Source organism: Thunnus maccoyii, chromosome 16 (assembly GCF_910596095.1).
Source record: "Thunnus maccoyii chromosome 16, fThuMac1.1, whole genome shotgun sequence".
Classification (NCBI taxonomy): Eukaryota; Metazoa; Chordata; class Actinopteri; order Scombriformes; family Scombridae; genus Thunnus; species Thunnus maccoyii.
In genome coordinates, this window is record NC_056548.1 from 8,380,478 (window position 1) to 8,396,155 (window position 15,678).

General features: G+C 40.3%; 4 protein-coding genes across 26 annotated transcripts in view; 2 read left to right on the forward strand and 2 right to left on the reverse strand.

Moving 5' to 3' along the window:
• si:ch73-242m19.1 overlaps positions 1-1,482 on the forward strand; it is a 28,549-nt gene extending 27,067 nt beyond the window's left edge. For 8 of the 12 annotated variants that reach the window (XM_042437053.1, XM_042437054.1, XM_042437057.1 and 5 more), the window contains 2 exons: positions 47-198; positions 989-1,482. In XM_042437053.1, the coding sequence (XP_042292987.1) occupies positions 47-198; positions 989-1,013 (177 nt within the window). In that variant the 3' untranslated portion in view covers positions 1,014-1,482. Of the gene's footprint in view, positions 1-46; positions 233-988 lie in introns of those variants that run through there. The other 4 variants (XM_042437058.1, XM_042437055.1, XR_006100462.1 and 1 more) reach the window with 2 other exon arrangements.
• Positions 1,235-6,863, reverse strand: zbtb24 (zinc finger and BTB domain containing 24). Of its 2 annotated transcripts, none has more exons than XM_042437125.1 (7): positions 6,813-6,863; positions 4,736-5,588; positions 4,298-4,465; positions 3,875-3,955; positions 3,690-3,773; positions 3,514-3,595; positions 1,235-3,255 (listed from the first exon to the last, which is right to left on the reverse strand). In XM_042437125.1, the coding sequence occupies exons 2-7, from the start codon at positions 5,559-5,561 to the stop codon at positions 2,364-2,366; spliced, it is 2,133 nt and encodes a 710-aa protein (XP_042293059.1). In that variant the 5' UTR covers positions 5,562-5,588; positions 6,813-6,863; the 3' UTR covers positions 1,235-2,363. The 2 variants fall into 2 exon arrangements, with proteins under 2 accessions (XP_042293059.1, XP_042293058.1); XM_042437124.1 differs by having other exon boundaries at positions 3,875-3,958.
• A 110-nt stretch (positions 6,864-6,973) lies between these two features.
• ddo (D-aspartate oxidase) lies at positions 6,974-12,615 on the forward strand. Of its 6 annotated transcripts, none has more exons than XM_042437182.1 (6): positions 6,974-7,481; positions 7,840-7,950; positions 11,039-11,233; positions 11,412-11,520; positions 11,631-11,807; positions 11,983-12,615. In XM_042437182.1, the coding sequence occupies exons 3-6, from the start codon at positions 11,062-11,064 to the stop codon at positions 12,539-12,541; spliced, it is 1,017 nt and encodes a 338-aa protein (XP_042293116.1). In that variant the 5' UTR covers positions 6,974-7,481; positions 7,840-7,950; positions 11,039-11,061; the 3' UTR covers positions 12,542-12,615. The 6 variants fall into 6 exon arrangements, with proteins under 6 accessions (XP_042293116.1, XP_042293118.1, XP_042293115.1 ...); XM_042437181.1 differs by lacking the exons at positions 6,974-7,481; positions 7,840-7,950 and adding exons at positions 8,900-9,047; positions 9,161-9,213; XM_042437184.1 differs by lacking the exons at positions 6,974-7,481; positions 7,840-7,950 and adding an exon at positions 8,842-8,893.
• A 332-nt stretch (positions 12,616-12,947) lies between these two features.
• The window catches only part of sash1b (SAM and SH3 domain containing 1b), a 54,658-nt gene continuing 51,927 nt past the window's right edge, over positions 12,948-15,678 (reverse strand). For 3 of the 6 annotated variants that reach the window (XM_042437101.1, XM_042437103.1, XM_042437102.1), the window contains one exon: positions 12,955-14,492. In XM_042437101.1, the coding sequence (XP_042293035.1) occupies positions 13,732-14,492 (761 nt within the window). In that variant the 3' untranslated portion in view covers positions 12,955-13,731. Of the gene's footprint in view, positions 14,493-15,678 lie in introns of all 6 variants that reach the window. The other 3 variants (XM_042437098.1, XM_042437099.1, XM_042437100.1) reach the window with 3 other exon arrangements.

Consider the following 15,678-nt stretch of genomic DNA (forward strand, 5'->3'; position numbering starts at 1 on the left):
AGGTGCGGAGCAGTAAAGCGGAGTCTCTGTTCTATTTCTGTTTCAGGTCTACAAAGGGCCAGTCAGCAGCAGTCCGCCCTGCAGCTCGGCAGCCTCACAAACCATGCCAAGATTCAGGACTTTGCTGCAGAGCCAAGACACCGCAAAGCAGAAACAGCCGGGAGCCGTTCTAACACGAGGATGGACAGACCCAAAGCTGTGAGTGAGACACCTAAAAGATACCGGTCTCAAGGTATACAAGACACACGGCAATAGTGTCAATAAACTCTCCTACTGTCTCTGCAAGTAGAGATGATATGTTGATATAAATGCACAGTATATTGACGAGACCAAGTATTCAGTTTTATGATGTACTTTGTGTTAAAATCGTCTTCTTCATAACAGTAAGTCTTACCACATTTCTAAACAGTCTCACCATATGGTCCATTTAGTCGCTGCTGTTCTGTTGCTTTCAATCATTTCACATGATTATCACCAGATGGAGTTTTCCATGACCGGTCGTCAAGGAATTCTTCATTTGCATTCCTTTTTTTTTTAAATTACTTCCCTAAAATGCTCAAAAAACAAAAATTCCATGACAACAGAGCAAACTATCTGCTGATGAAGGCCATGTCACATGATTGAAAGCCCCAGAACAGTTACTAAATTGACCTTGCAGTGAGATCGTTTTGTCAACAGCTTTTTCTGAGGTCATGCTAAAACAACATTACTGATAATTATTACGATCAGCTTGTGTGACAATATTTCAAAGGCTTTAATAATCACCTCTGAAACATTGTCGACAGTACGACATGCTGATATGTTTCCGTATCGCCCGGCTTCATCTTTAAGTCGTCCAGTCAGTATAAAGAGAAACGCTATGCAGCACACACTTCCTGTTCACATAAAACAACCTGTGTTTTATAAGATACTGTTTAACAGAGTGAGTTAGACTGCTGTTACTCTGTTCTCGTTCAACATTTAAAAAAAGCCTTTGTTGTTCTTTCAGGATCCGTCTCGCCTGCGTGTTCTGACTGCTGAGACGACGTTGCCAGACCTGTGAGACGCAGCCCCGGCGCCGTGCTCGTCAGTTAATTAACCCTCAACATTTTGTAAAGCACCACTAGCTTGTTTAGCTGCTGGCAATGTGCTGTTGAATCCTTAATAATTCTACTCTGTGTTTTACAGCAGCGTGTGAATAAAGTTATGCTATTTCCAAAGCCAAGACATTAACTTGTGAGAGAGTTTTGCTATGTTTTTTTTTTTTTTATAAAACAAGGTATTTTATTGTCCAATGCATTCACATACCATCTTACAACATCATCTACCACTGTCATACACTGTACATGTGTGCCCTCCCTTTAAAACTCAGTGTAGCTCTGTTACACTGCTTTGGTCCATATTTCTTTTGTTCATGTAAAATTGAGTGAATTATATTCTTATTTCTATCCATTAAAAATGAAAAGTTGTAAATAAGTCTTAATAAAACACTGTAACCTGTCAGTCCTGGATTTGATCAAGAAATATTTTTAAGCACATTGCATAAACTTAGAAAACTTCTACAAATTGCATATGTATTATTTTAATGCCGACCATTTCCTACAGCCTATTATAGGCTTTTAGATTGATAAATGCATTCCTCTCAACCAACAAGGAAACCAATTGTTTCAGCTCACAGTGTAAAAATCAGCTGATGCTTAAAACCTGCATGAGATTGTAAAATCCGTCACAGTCAACATTTAGCTTTTTGTCCTTCAGACACTTATTAGAGGCTCTTTGACTAAATTTACATTATGCTTTCCAACATGTTGATGGTGGCACGTTAGAGTTAGACCAGTCAACAGTATCTTCACATATGCAACAAGAAATCACAGTACTGTAATGCCAGATTTATATATATTTCTTAACTGTAAACGTCCTGCTTATCTTGGTCACAATAAGGGATCAAAGTTTGTTTATGTACATGTAAAAAAAAAAGAGTATTGGCCAATATATCAAGCATCAGAAATCCTGTATTTGTGTGACATTTTTGCATATTATTTGTCGTCCTGGGTTTGTTTTTACCAAGAACGTGCTTGTGGCTTTGTTGCTGTTCAGCAGGTGACTCCTAAATCTCAGATGCCTGAAGCACAGAGCAAAGTTTTTAAAATGACACCTCGAACAAGTCAAGAAAACCTCTGTGTTGACATAGTAGGTAGAGAAGAAGAAATTATTATGATATGCTTTGAAAATGGCCGACAGAAAATTTAAATTTGTAGAATGTTTAACCGTAAACTTGTTCCTTTAAAACCATTCTCACTTTGGAATATGATAATGTTGTTCATCCGTTACGTCATTATTAATGTAACCATGGCAGCATTATCGTGTCAGACTTCAGTGAGCCGTCAGCTCTCCTGCGGCAGTCCGGTGGTGTACAAGTAGGACACGGTTCCTGCCTGGATCTGGAACGCGTGACCCTGGATGTGGTGGCTGGAGATCTGCTCGCTGGTCTGGCTGATGGAGATGGGCTGGCTGCTCTGGCTGCTGATATGAATAGCCTGGCTGTGTTGCTCCCTGCCTCCTTGGCCCTGCGGCGTCCCGGGTTCCTGAGCGACAGCCAGCTGCTGGATCGGCTGGTGCATCACCTGCAGCTGCTGGACAGGCCTCTGTGCGATCTGAAGGGGCTGCGGGGGACCGTGGTGGGCCTGTAGATGCTCCATGGCCTCTTTACTCAAAGTGATAACATGCATCTGCTCAGGCTGGTGTGTCACCTGACCGTCCAACATGCTGATAGTCTGAATCTGAGGGGTCTGGTCCACCACGCCACCCTGAGCGACCAGAGCCACGTTCTGCACGTGTCCTGCCGGCTGCGTGAGGAGCGCCAGTCTAGAGTGAGACGATTCTGCTGGCTCTCCCTCTGTGGTGATGATGCTGATCTCCTGTTCCTGACCCGGGACAAAATTAATGTTGTCCACATCTCCCGTCACCACCAGCTGGATCTCCTGATCGGAGCTCTGGGGCAGCTGGTACTGCTGGAGCTGCAGGATGTTACGCGCCTCCTCCTGAGGTGCTGCGGAGTCTGTTGCTGCCGCGTCTGATGAGGCCTCTGATGTTGCGGCTCTCTCCTTGTTGTGGGTGTTAGTGTGTGTTTTCAGATTGTCTAGACGGGTAAATGAAAGGCTGCAGAAGGAGCAAGTGAAGGGTTTCTTCCCTGAGTGGGAGGCGACATGCCGTCGTCTGGCGCTGGGGTCTGAGAACGACTTTTTGCAGATGCTGCAGTCATACGGCTTCTCACCTCTGCAAAGATAGAATTATAATATAACTTATATATAAGTTATACAGTAAATCTTCCTCTTTGCTTTTAATGTTCCCATTTCTTGCATCTGTCTTATGTTTTTTCCATGTTTTGTGAAGCACATATTGCATCTTTTTGTATGAAATGTGCTGTGTAAATAAACTTTTAGTAGTAGTAATAGTAGTAGTAGTAGTTTTATTATTATTAATCACACTTGAAATTAATTAAAGCCACAACAAAGGTTAAAATATATTTCTCACCTGTGAATTCTGATGTGAGTCTGCAGCGTGCTTTTGGCTGTAAAACACTTTCCACAGATCTCACATGTGAAAGGCTTCTCACCTGTTAAAACATTATTAATAAAAGGTTAAATGTTAGTACAAGTTTTAATAGTTCAGACATTATTCACAGAACTGTTGAAGCTGTTTTTTTTTACCTGTATGAGTCCTCAGGTGCTTTTTCAGCTGAGCTGTATCCAGAAACTTGTGATGACATTGAGCACATTCTGGTAATGATTTACCTTTAATTTAAAAAAAAAAAAAAAGAATAAAGAACAAATTATTCAGCCTTTACAGTTACTACATTAGAATGACACTGCTGTTTCAGTGAAGTGACTCTTACCTGTATGAAGTCTGTAATGACTTTTGAGTTGCCTCTTCTGGGTGAAGGTCTTTCCACATTTATCACAGCTGAAGGATTTCTCTTCTCAAGGATGGAGGTGAAAGAAAAATCATTTTCAGTATAGCAAAAGCAACGGCACACTGACAGACTACAGATTTTTATGTTGATTAGTAGAAATGAGCTTAACCAACTCACTATTTTCATACAGATTCCAAAGATATCTTAACTACACCGATTCACAGTCTTTTTTTTTTTTAACATGAGGCCTTATAGAAAATGTCAAAATTAAAGCTTAAAAATACAGAATTAATGCTCCATAAAAAAAAGAATAATCCACACACAATTTGTACACGGTAAACCCTGCTAAAGAGAAGAGAAACATCAGCATCAACATGAGAAAATTGCCATATTGTTAGATGTTACCTTCATGCAGGTTCATGTGCTCTTGCAGGGAGTGTTTGGTGGCGAGAGCTTTGGAGCAGACGGTACAAACGAACGGCTTCTCTCCGGTGTGCATACGCTGGTGAACCAGCAGAGTGTGTTTCTGGGTAAAACATTTCCCGCAGACCGGGCATCGGAAAGGCTTCTCTCCTGGCGGGAAGTTAGGAAAGTACAATGAGGTGTGGTGGTACATAACAGCTGATAACAGTGTCACCTGCAGAGTAGTGAAGATCAGATTACAGATGCTACAGCTTCCCACTGTTACACATTTTCCTAACAGATTAAAAAATCTGTGATGGACGCTGCCTGTTTAAGTAAATCCTTGTCAGTCCTAATAGAACATGTATGCCTTTATCCAACAATCCTTTTCCCCCTTATCTCTAAGACATCACTGAATACAGACCTCACGTGGATGATTACCTGTATGAGTCCTTTGGTGAATCTTTAAAAAGAGGTGGTTTTTGAACACTTTGCCACAGTCCTCACACCGTGCCTCCGTGTTGGGGTATTTCCTCTTCCTGCCTCTCTTCCCAGGCTCTTTCCTTTCTGCTGTGTCACTGCACACCTTGTAGCCTTTGTATTTCAGCGGTGGTTTGATTTTGCGTTTGCTCTGCCGGCTGCAGATTGCTCCTGTGTTATAATCTGCATCATCTTTAGGTTGCAGCTCCTTGTCTCCATCTTTGCAGTTCACATCTCCAGGCTGGCCGTCCTCTGCGCTCTCACATACTGTACTTCTCCCCTCTATCTCTGCTACAGCAGCGTTCACATTTTTCTTTGGTCGTCCTCTTTTGCGTTTTGACTGATTTGGTACCTCAGCTTTGTCTGCCTTTACCTCCCCACCTGTAACCCCTGCAGCAGAGTGTGCGAGTTCAGTGAGAGCCTTCACAAGATCACTGACCTGCATGAGCCGGGCAGTGGCCAGAAGCTGCTCCGTGGCGCTCTGCTCCACAGACACCTGAGCGCTGTAGATGAACTCCAGAACCGCCGCAAACATCTCAGCTGCCATACCGTCTAGCTGGAAGGTAGACTGAGTGCTCTGATCTTTTGCCGTGAACATGAGGGAGAAGTATTCGCTGCTTGCTGCCAGCAGGGCTTTGTGCGCCTTGAAGTGCATATCCTCCACAACAAGAGTGATGTCACACAACAAGTCCCTTTTCCTGAGCTTGTTGAATTTGCTCAGGATGCTCTGCTCATGTGAATCTGAATGAAGGGCCATCAGGGAGGAGGTTGTGGCTTTGTGAGACATCTTCCTCACAAAAAATCACTTTCGTACCTGGAGGCAATGAAAGGCAACTCTATCAAAACATAAGGTACATTTGTCTTATGTGCAAGAGTGCATATTTAAATTTACAATTTTTACCTCACTATCTAATCAACGCAGAGCTAGAACTATTATTTTCATTATTGATTAATCTGTCGATTATCTTCTCAATTAATCGATTAGTTGTGAAAATTTTGAATGTCAATCACTGTTTCCCAGAACCCAAGGTGACATCCTAAAATTTCTTGTTTTGTCCTGACCAACAGTCTACAACCCAAAGATATGCAGTTTACTATCACAGACCAGAAAATATTCTTTGGTAAAGAATTTCGAAATTTTCTTCGCAAAAAATGACTCAAAATCATTAATCAATTATCAAAATAGTTGGCAATTAATTTAATTAAGTTGAAATTGGCAACTATTCGATTATTCAACTAATCGTTGCAGATGTAAATCAATGCATTGTTGATTAAAAGGAAAGTTCTTCTGTGGAAACATAAAACAAATTATTTTTTTTAGGGCTGGAACTATTATTTCAAATTGTATTATTTTCAGTATGATCAGTCTGTCCTCTAGTTGTATGCATGCTTTCAAAGATTAGTCGATTAACTGGTTATTATTATTGGTTAATGGATTAGTCCATCGACAGATAATAATTAGTCAACGATTTGGATGATCGATTAATTGTTTCAAGTAATTTATCAAGAAAAAAAGCAAAGCAATCACTGGTTCAGGCTTTGCAGATATGAGTTTTCTGTTTTATATCAATATGTACACTGAATATCTGCGTTGGTTGGACAAAAACAATTATTAATTCATGATCAAAATTGTCGATCGATAGGGATTTTCAGCAGTACTTTTTTGCAACCATAATTTTATGCACATAAATATATCTTCCAGAGCTACAATACAGAGCAAATCAACAACTAAATGCACTTCAGGTATTTTGACGTGTCTACCCACATTAATAGAGAGTTAACCTAATGCGACCGTTTGTACTGAAAGGTGTCTGCAGTTCAATTTTGTATTGTGATGTGAAGGTTAGCGAGCAAGCTACATGGTCTCAAACAATGCTTCCGCCTCTAGCAAGAAACAGGCAACAAATAACAGAAGCAGCAAAACCTGCCACTGGAATAATGTGTTAGACGAACTAAATTTCATAGGCATTTGTGTTTCTAACAGGACTCAAAGTGCCTGTTGGTCATTTAAAACAGTACTGAGCTGTTAGGACCTTACCTTCTTTTCTGTCGTTGGACTGGGGGGCGAACTGCTTATCGCGAGAGGCGGGGTTATGACGAGAATCACGCACAGCTGAAGATTGGATCAGCCGGAGGGACGTTCTACTGTGATTGGTTGTACGGACGTTCTGCTGTGATTGGTTGTAGGGACGCTCTGCTGTGATTGGTTGTTGGGACGCTCTGCTGTGATTGGTTGTTACGCTCAGCTGACTGAGAGATTTTAAAATACTAGCGCGGTGTCAAACATGACATAATTTGACGATAACGACGATTGACGATGACGATTATTAAAGGAGTGGAGGAAGAGTCGTAGACTGAGATTATTACTTTTTCCGTGGACCACCATTACAGTGACAAAGTTAAAGGAATTGACAATGTACAAATGATTGCTAGCTAGATAGCAAACCCAACCAAAGGCTTTCTAAGGAGAACTGGCTACACGTTACGTTAACGTTACGGTTGTGGGATAATCAGCGAATGAGTCGATTAACCAAAAATATCTAGTGAAGAAAATGATAAATTCGCTTGTCACAAGGTCAAGTGGTGTTATACAGATTGGCAAACTTTACCCGTGAACCGGGTCTACTGGCAATGGGCTGGTGGTTCTGGGATGCCATTGAATACAGCCCAGAAGCAGATGTATGCCGAGGAAAAGGCTAAAAACATGGTGAGTTTACTCTGTGTACGCGACACATACACACATGAATAGCAAACACATTCCCTAGACGCTATGACATATCTAGGCCTACGTAATTATGTTTACAAACGTACTGATTTGTACTGTATTTTCACATAAAAACATGAACAACAATGAACAACTGGTACTAATAAAATGGGAATATGTCAGCTGTGAAGCTATGTTGCCTACACCTTCACATATTTTCCAATGTCAGCCTTGAGTGTGCAGAGACAGTCTACCATTGTTAACTAATCTTAGTAAAGACTGTATGCACAGAAAGAAAATGTAAATTAATTAAGTACAAACAGTTGTTCAATTACTTTACACTTTCCCACAAATTATACAGATGGTGGACTGCAGTTTTGGCAGCCAGACATCTCTTTGGCAAGACACAAAGAAGGTGGGATGCCCAGCAGTCATATCAATCAGCAAGTTTGCATCATTCCCTAAATTCAAGGTTGGTCTAATAAATTGTACTGCTGCAGTGATGTGATAGGGCCTACACAATAATCTGTCAGATATACTTGGTTTTCCCTCTAGATTTCTTTTGGCTTTTTATTTATTTATTTTTTGCCTTTTATTGAGCTAGGACAGTGGAGAGTAGACAGAAAATGAAAAGGAGAGAGATTGGGAGCGGGATCAAGAGATTACCCAGACTCAGCCACATGTAGTGCTGGATATAGTCTATCATTAAATTGTCTTAGCATGGGCTTCTGTACATGATTACTATTGTGATTTCTATATACATACATGCTGGGTGGATGACAGTAGGGAAAGGAGTAAGAAGACAGTCTCCAAGATGCTGAGAAGGGTCTTGGAGAGAGATCCAATTGTATGTTATCACACACCCATATAAACCTGCATGCTGGGCATGCAATGGGAGAAATGGTGAAAAAAACCCCAATCATCATACAATAATCTGCTCACAAAGTACTAAAACATAATGCACATTTATTAAAATACCATATAATGGAGGGTGAAACATGATACTTTGACATGAAACTACAAGTATGATACTTTTAAAGGAGGCATCAAGCCATAGTTACTGTCTAAGCCTGCGTAATCATTAAACTGTTAATCATAATGAATGATAGAATAAAGCACGTGTGAGATATAACAAAAAGTCCGCGAGTCCCCCAGTTGGTAGGATTAGGTAGCCGAGTCCACAACCGACCCATGTGTTTATGTTTATGAACTGAATTATGGTTATTTATCACTCCTTTTTATAGATTTCTTGAATAGATCTGCCGCGCGAGCCTTTTAAATGCAACCGCGTCATCAGTTACCTTGTAGCCAAACAACCAATCACAGCAGAGGTCCCTCCGGCTGATCCAATCCAGAGCCGAGCCTGTATGCAGCGTCTGACCTGTGAACTGATCGTAGCGGCTGGTTATTTGTAGGTCAGTTGTCGAGGTTTTATTGGTACTGCAAGAAACCTTCATTTACGCGATCAATATTTGTTAATAATTTAAACGAATATCCAAGTAAACAAACGGCTAAAACGTACCATTTTTTTATTCAGCGGACTTTTGTTCTCATGTTGTCATTGCTGAGGTGGGTTTCTTTAGGACCTCCACGTCCTACAGATGGTGTCACACGAGGAAGTAAACAAATACCCTGTGCGGTGTTTTAGCTTCTGATTAATCTTTAAATGCGTTAACCTTCAGCTCCAGGTCGACGTCCTCTACCGTAAAAGACCCCAACAGCACCGCAGACCCGGGTACTGGTTTAATGCAGGGCAGGTTTCTGTTCACTGACTGTGTTTTGATCAGTGGTGGAAGAACTATTCAGACACTTAAGTAAAAGTACCAATACAGCAATGTAAAAATACTCCATTACAAGTAAAAGTCCTGCATGAAAAATCCTAGTAAAGTAAAAGTACATAAGTATTATCAGCTTGTTGTAGTTAGAGTATTGCAGTAAAAGTAGTGGTTTAGTCCCTCTGACCACTGGGCTAAAGTAGCTAACTGTATATATACAGTTAGCTACTTTAGTCCAGTGGTTCCCAACCTAGGGGTCGGGCCCCTCCAAAGAGTCAACAGGTAAATCTGAGGGGTCGTGAGATGATTAATGGGAGAGGAAAGAAGAAAAAACAAAGTTCTGATACACTAATCTGTTTTCAGTTTTTGGACTTTTCCTCTAATCTTTGATTTTTGGTGAAATATTGGATCACTTGAACATTTATTGAAATTAAACCATGTGAGAAGTTTAGAGGGAAAAATCACTATTTGGCGGAGCTGTTAACAACTCATAGACATCTGAAATGTGACCCCGACTACACACTGCTTTCTGTAAGACGTCAAAAGCCAAAAATGTTGGAAACCACTGGTTTCATCTTTAACAATGTGTTGTATTTTAAAAGCTTCTTCTATTATCCATTGTGTCAAATCTTCATCTGACAAGTAACTAAAGCTGTCAAATAAATGTAGTGGAGTAAAAAGTACAATATTTCCCTCTGAAATGTAGTGGAGTGCGAGTATAAAGTAGCATCAAATAGAAATACTCAAGTAAAGTACAAATACCTCAAAATTCTACTTAAGTACAGTAGTAGACTAGAGTAGGAGAGTAAATGTACTGAGTTACTTTCCAACACTGGTTTTGATTTGGTGTTGCGATGTGGTAGTATTACAGTTTTGAGGTATTTCCACTATTTCATTTTCTGCTTTACACATGTGCTCCACTACATTTCAGAGATAAATATTGTCTCTTTTTTACTTCATTATATTTGACAGTTAGGGCAGATTAAGATTGTACAAATACAAATCTGGTCACTTTATAAAATATACATTTGGTACAGATTAAACCACCCAACAGTGTATTAAGTAGTTAAAATGAGCTTCACCTGAACCAGCAACAACATTAAAATGTAACAGAAGAAACAGAACAGAAAAGCAACTTTGATATTTTGCTGATCATGTTTTTGTACTTTAAGTTTTTAAATGCAGGAACTTCACTTGTAATAGAGTATTTTACAGAAGTATAGGATCTGAATACTTCTTGCATCTACCTAGAGCTGAAACAATTAGTCTCCAACTATTATTATTTATGACAGTAAACTGGACTGTTGGTCGGGACACAACATTTAAAGTTGCATTTTGGGCTCTAGGAAACAGTGATCTACATTTTTCAACATATGCTGACACTTTGTAGACCAAATAACTAATCAATTAACTGAGAAAATAATCAACAGAATAATTGATAATGAAAACAATCGTTAGTTTCAGCCTTACTTCTGCCCCACATATACTGTGAGTAATCCAGACGTACCTACTTCTACCTACATATAGCATCAAAGAAAGGTTCTGAAAACATCAAATCACACAAGGTTTCCTATAGCTGACCTATTTTACAGTGTCTGTTACGTAATGCATTATTATTACATGCATGACACGTCCTTGAACTGACAAGGGGCTTTTGTCTAGTTGATCCTTGGACTGTGCAATCAGTTAAGATGTTAGTTAAGACTAGAAGTTGTGGATTCACTTTTTTAATGAAGGTTGTCTTGCAGCACTAACGCAGCATCTTACACAACTCTCTGCTTCCAGCTGGAGACGCAGGCTCGTCCAGGATGAAAAGCGTCAGGGTCGTAGTGGTCGGAGCGGGTGTGATCGGCTTCTCCACCGCTGTCTGCATCGCTGAGTCTCTTCCTTTCTGCTCTGTTACTCTCCTGGCTGAGAAGTTCAGCCCGGACACCACTAGCGATGGAGCTGCTGGGATCCTGTTTGCTGCACAGTTTCCAGGTTTGCAACAACATCTCATCTCTCATGACATTATCTATGGCAGTGACTACCCTGTTGGTAGTTTTACCAGAGTAAAAGCATATTAATTCATAATCTAGTCTTACTCTTAATGCAAATATACACTATACATTTGTTCTGCATGTTGTAAATGATTGATTTTACTGTATTTCTCTATCAGATATTCCCTTGGACAGACAAAAACGCTGGTTCAAGGACAGCTTTGATCACCTTTTGGCCATTGCTCAATCCGAACACTCACCAGACGCTGGAGTTATGCTGAGCTCGGGGTAAAAGGTGTTATGAGACCTACTGTATAGGAAATGAAAGGCTACTATTCAGCCAGGTCACTATTAAAAATCTCTTTGCATCTTGTGACTTTTATCTTTTTCCTTTCCAGTTGCCAAATATTCAAGGAGGTTCCAGCCGATAAGAAGCCCTTCTGGTCAGAGTTTGTGATCGGCTTTCGATCCATGACTGACCGTGAACTGAAAGGGTTTCCAGATCACAGGTTCGGACAGGCGTTCACCACCATAAAATGTGAATGTTCCAGTTACCTGCCGTGGCTCCAGAAGAGGTTCGTCCTCTATATTAAACTCTCATTGTCATGTTAAAGGTGTTAGGTCATTATTATTTTAAATTCCAACAAACTAAACATATTTACAGGTAATTACAGGTCAATGTATGTTTTAATCCACTGAGTGAGAGGGGAATAACTTAATACAAACTGTTGTCGTACCTGTTTTCTGAAGGTTCATGAAAGCTGGAGGTCTAGTGGAGCAGAGGAAAGTCAACAATCTTCAGGAATTAAGCAACAGCTGTGATATAATTGTCAACTGCTCTGGTCTGGGCTCCAAAACGCTGGTGGGTGACACCGAAGTGTACCCAGTCAGAGGCCAGGTGCTCAAGGTGAAGGCTCCCTGGCTGCAGCACTTCATCAGAGATGGAGACGGAAAGACCTACATCTATCCCGGCATACACGGCGTCACTATAGGTGGCATGAGGCAGGAGGGGGACTGGCGACTACAGGTGGACGAAGGAGACACGAAAGGCATCCTGGAGCGCTGCAGCAGGCTGGAGCCGTCGCTCAGCAAAGCCAAAGTTCTCAGCGAGTGGGTCGGTCTGAGGCCCAGCAGGAGGAACCCGAGGGTGGAGAGGGAGCTGGTGCAGCTGCAGGGCCGCCGGGTGCCTGTAGTCCACAACTACGGCCACGGAGGCTGGGGAGTCACCTTCGCCTGGGGTACAGCCCTAGACGCTCTGGGGCTGGTCAGGCAGTGCCTTCATGAAATGCCTCTACAGGCTAAACTGTGAACAGATTCTGACACTAAATCCTACGTTTACTTTGTGCTATTAACACTTTTCTTTAACTGATGAGAGCAGAGAGATGCAAATCACTGACAGAACAATGTGAATTACCATAAAATGAACTTCATGGTACTTTCACTGACTTCTAATGGTAGTTAACAGTCTTTTGGGAGGTAATGTCATAATAAATTCAGCTTTTTTTTTAAACCAAAACTACCATCTGGTGCCAATAACAGTTACCTTTGAGTATAGAGATCTACTGTTGGAGATATGAACTCAAAGAATAAAGGTCATCAACAGCCTTGTTAACATTTAATGTCCATAGAAAATAAACTTTTATTAACTTAATAGGAAAACACTGTACATGAATTAATATGAAAGAATTTTAATTTACTGATGTGAAATAAACAAAGCCAACTGCAAAATTCTCTGTCAACACTTTACATAAAATGGGTTGAAAAAAGACCTTGTATGACAATTAAAATTAAAAAACACAGAGTTACAGTAAATGCAGCATTGAATAATATATTAATAAAGACTTTGTTTTTTGTTTGTTTTTTCATCGCTAAGCGCTGCTGCTTGCACAACTGTTAGACTCTGACCAGGTCTCTACAGATGGGTTCAGCTGAATAGAGAATATGTGGACTATTTAATAACTAACCAAACTTGAACATGATTTAGTTGTGTTTACAGATAGATCATTAATATACAAACATGTTGGAACACTGCATAAACTTTGGCTGAGTTTCCTGAAGTCAAATTAATCCTACTAGGCTGTTTGTTGAAATGAAAGTTTAGAGAAAAACAAAACAAACAGGAAACTTTGTTGTGTAATTCACATGTGAAACTTAAAAAGACAGCACAGGAAAATAAAATATACATACATACATACATTTAAACCTATTTTATTACTACTGCAAGAAAAAAGTGTACCACTGATACAGTAACTCCTCAAGATAAACAAGTTTTATGGCACACTACAGTATTTTTGAATCTTTGAAAGTCATTTTCAGAAATCATTGGTTAAAGAAAGTCAGTATTTCAAAGATTATGAAAACTCATTTTAAGATCATCCAGCTGCAAAATAACAGCTATATAAAATCTGCTACTACTACTACTGTGGCAGCTTACTGTAATTCTGAAGCCAATACCTTTTCAGAAAATGGCTCCCTTGTCAGATCGATACCCTGCAGTCTTTATTCCACCAGAGACCCCAGATTCACTGAGTTAATGGACTTCTTCTTGTTTCTTTGAGTTTTCAGCCGGCGGGCTTCCAAACTGGCTGAAATGAAACGACCACTCTTATCCTCAGAAGAGGTGTTTCCTGTATAGTTGTCCCTGCAGGCAATTTCTCCGTATGGTACGGGAAGTGTCGTTACAGGATGATTGGTCCTTTCTGCTGGAACTGTGGCGGGTAGCTGGAGGTGTGCGCTTTGTGTTGTTTCAGCTTGTTTAGGGCCGCTGGCGTTGGTTGTGTCTTTGTTCAAAGTGCTGCACACAGCATCAAATGATGCGGTTGAAGATTGACAGGATGTAAACATGACATCAGAATGTTTTTTAAGATTTACTTTGTGCTGCGTGCTCTCCTCGTTCTTGCCCCTAGCAGTCAGCTTCCAGTCTTTAGGGACGAGATGTTTTCTGCTCTGCTCTTTGTAAAGGCCTGTCAGGGAGAAACACCGTCTCAGCAGCCCCGGTGTTGGGTTTCTTCTTAACTCAGTGCAGCTCCGGCTTCTAGCGATACCTTTTCCTGGGCTTAAGAGACTCACGCTGCTCTTAGGAGTTCTTACTGATGGTAAGATACAGGGCAGGAATCCTGGTTTACTGGGGTGTAAAGTCTTACTAGGGCTGGTGGAGGTGAGGGTCAGGGGGAGGGCAGGGTACTCTGGGGACGGGAGGTGGCTTGACTCGAAACCGGAGGAGGACCTGCTCATGGATGAAGATGTCTTTTTGTCCCTTCCTGAAAATAAACAAGTGCAGTGTGTGCAGATCATGTAGATGCCAGTGAAGTTGGACATGTATTCCACTACAACAGAACAGCAGTCAGTGCTCAAAAAAAAAGAAAAAAAAGAGTGGCTACTGTGAAAAGATGCCCGAGAAGAGAACAGGTTCAAAACAAAATGTGCAATAAAATGAATGATGAATGAAAGAAAAGAAGCAAGCAGTCAAGTCTGGTGAAGCATGGAGCAATTTATTCCTCACGCTCAACCATGACAGAAGCACACTTCAGAAAATGCTGAGACTTCAGACCCTAAACCTGTAACACTTCTGCCAGTGTTAAAATGAGTTTAACTTTTAAGTGTGTTAAACCATCTTAAAAGGTCGTCCTACTGTAAGTCTGCATTTTAGTGCATTTACAATTATACAAAATTCAACTTTTTTACAAGTATAATTATATTATTTAGTAAATATGTTTTTTTATTGTTCTGCGTAAAGCAGTTTCAGGCACATAATAAAATATTGTGCAACATTATATTTTACTGGACTAAAAAAATATACACACAAAACAGCAAAAATCTTAAAGAGATACACTGTACAGGTGTGGCTGATCTGACATCTCTTCTCTAACCACATGACCTTTTGACATTCACAAGAGCCCTCATTTACAATAAGTACAACTCTTCACATTTTAACAATTTTTAGACTTCAGCTTAACCAAATTATAACCACAATAAGAATGATATAGCTATGAATAAAGCACGCATTCACAGTAAATATGTATTGCCAATACTGAGAACTATTTAATCTAGAGTTTGTTTAAACACTCTTGTCACACACTGTTTTAACAGTCACCATTTTCTGCAAACGGAAAACCACCACACAACTCACAACGGCAGATCTATTTGTGAGTAGACCTACAAGCGGCTCCACATATAGATTGTTCGTGTTTGTGAAAAAAAAAAAAAAAAAAAAAGTTTTTAGATGTCGCTGCTTTTAGTTAAACATGATGTAAGTGAACTTTCCAGTCCCACAATAATAGAGAACCTTGTGTTATCTCTCTTTTTTTTTTTTGAAAACTACATTGAGAATCTTGTTAAGAAAAGGCAATGTAAAGTCAATTCTCAAAAGCACTAAACAGACAAAAAAGTGACTGCAAAAAATGTTTGAGTCAATGATGCAGAAACAGAAGAAAGTATGACTTGAAG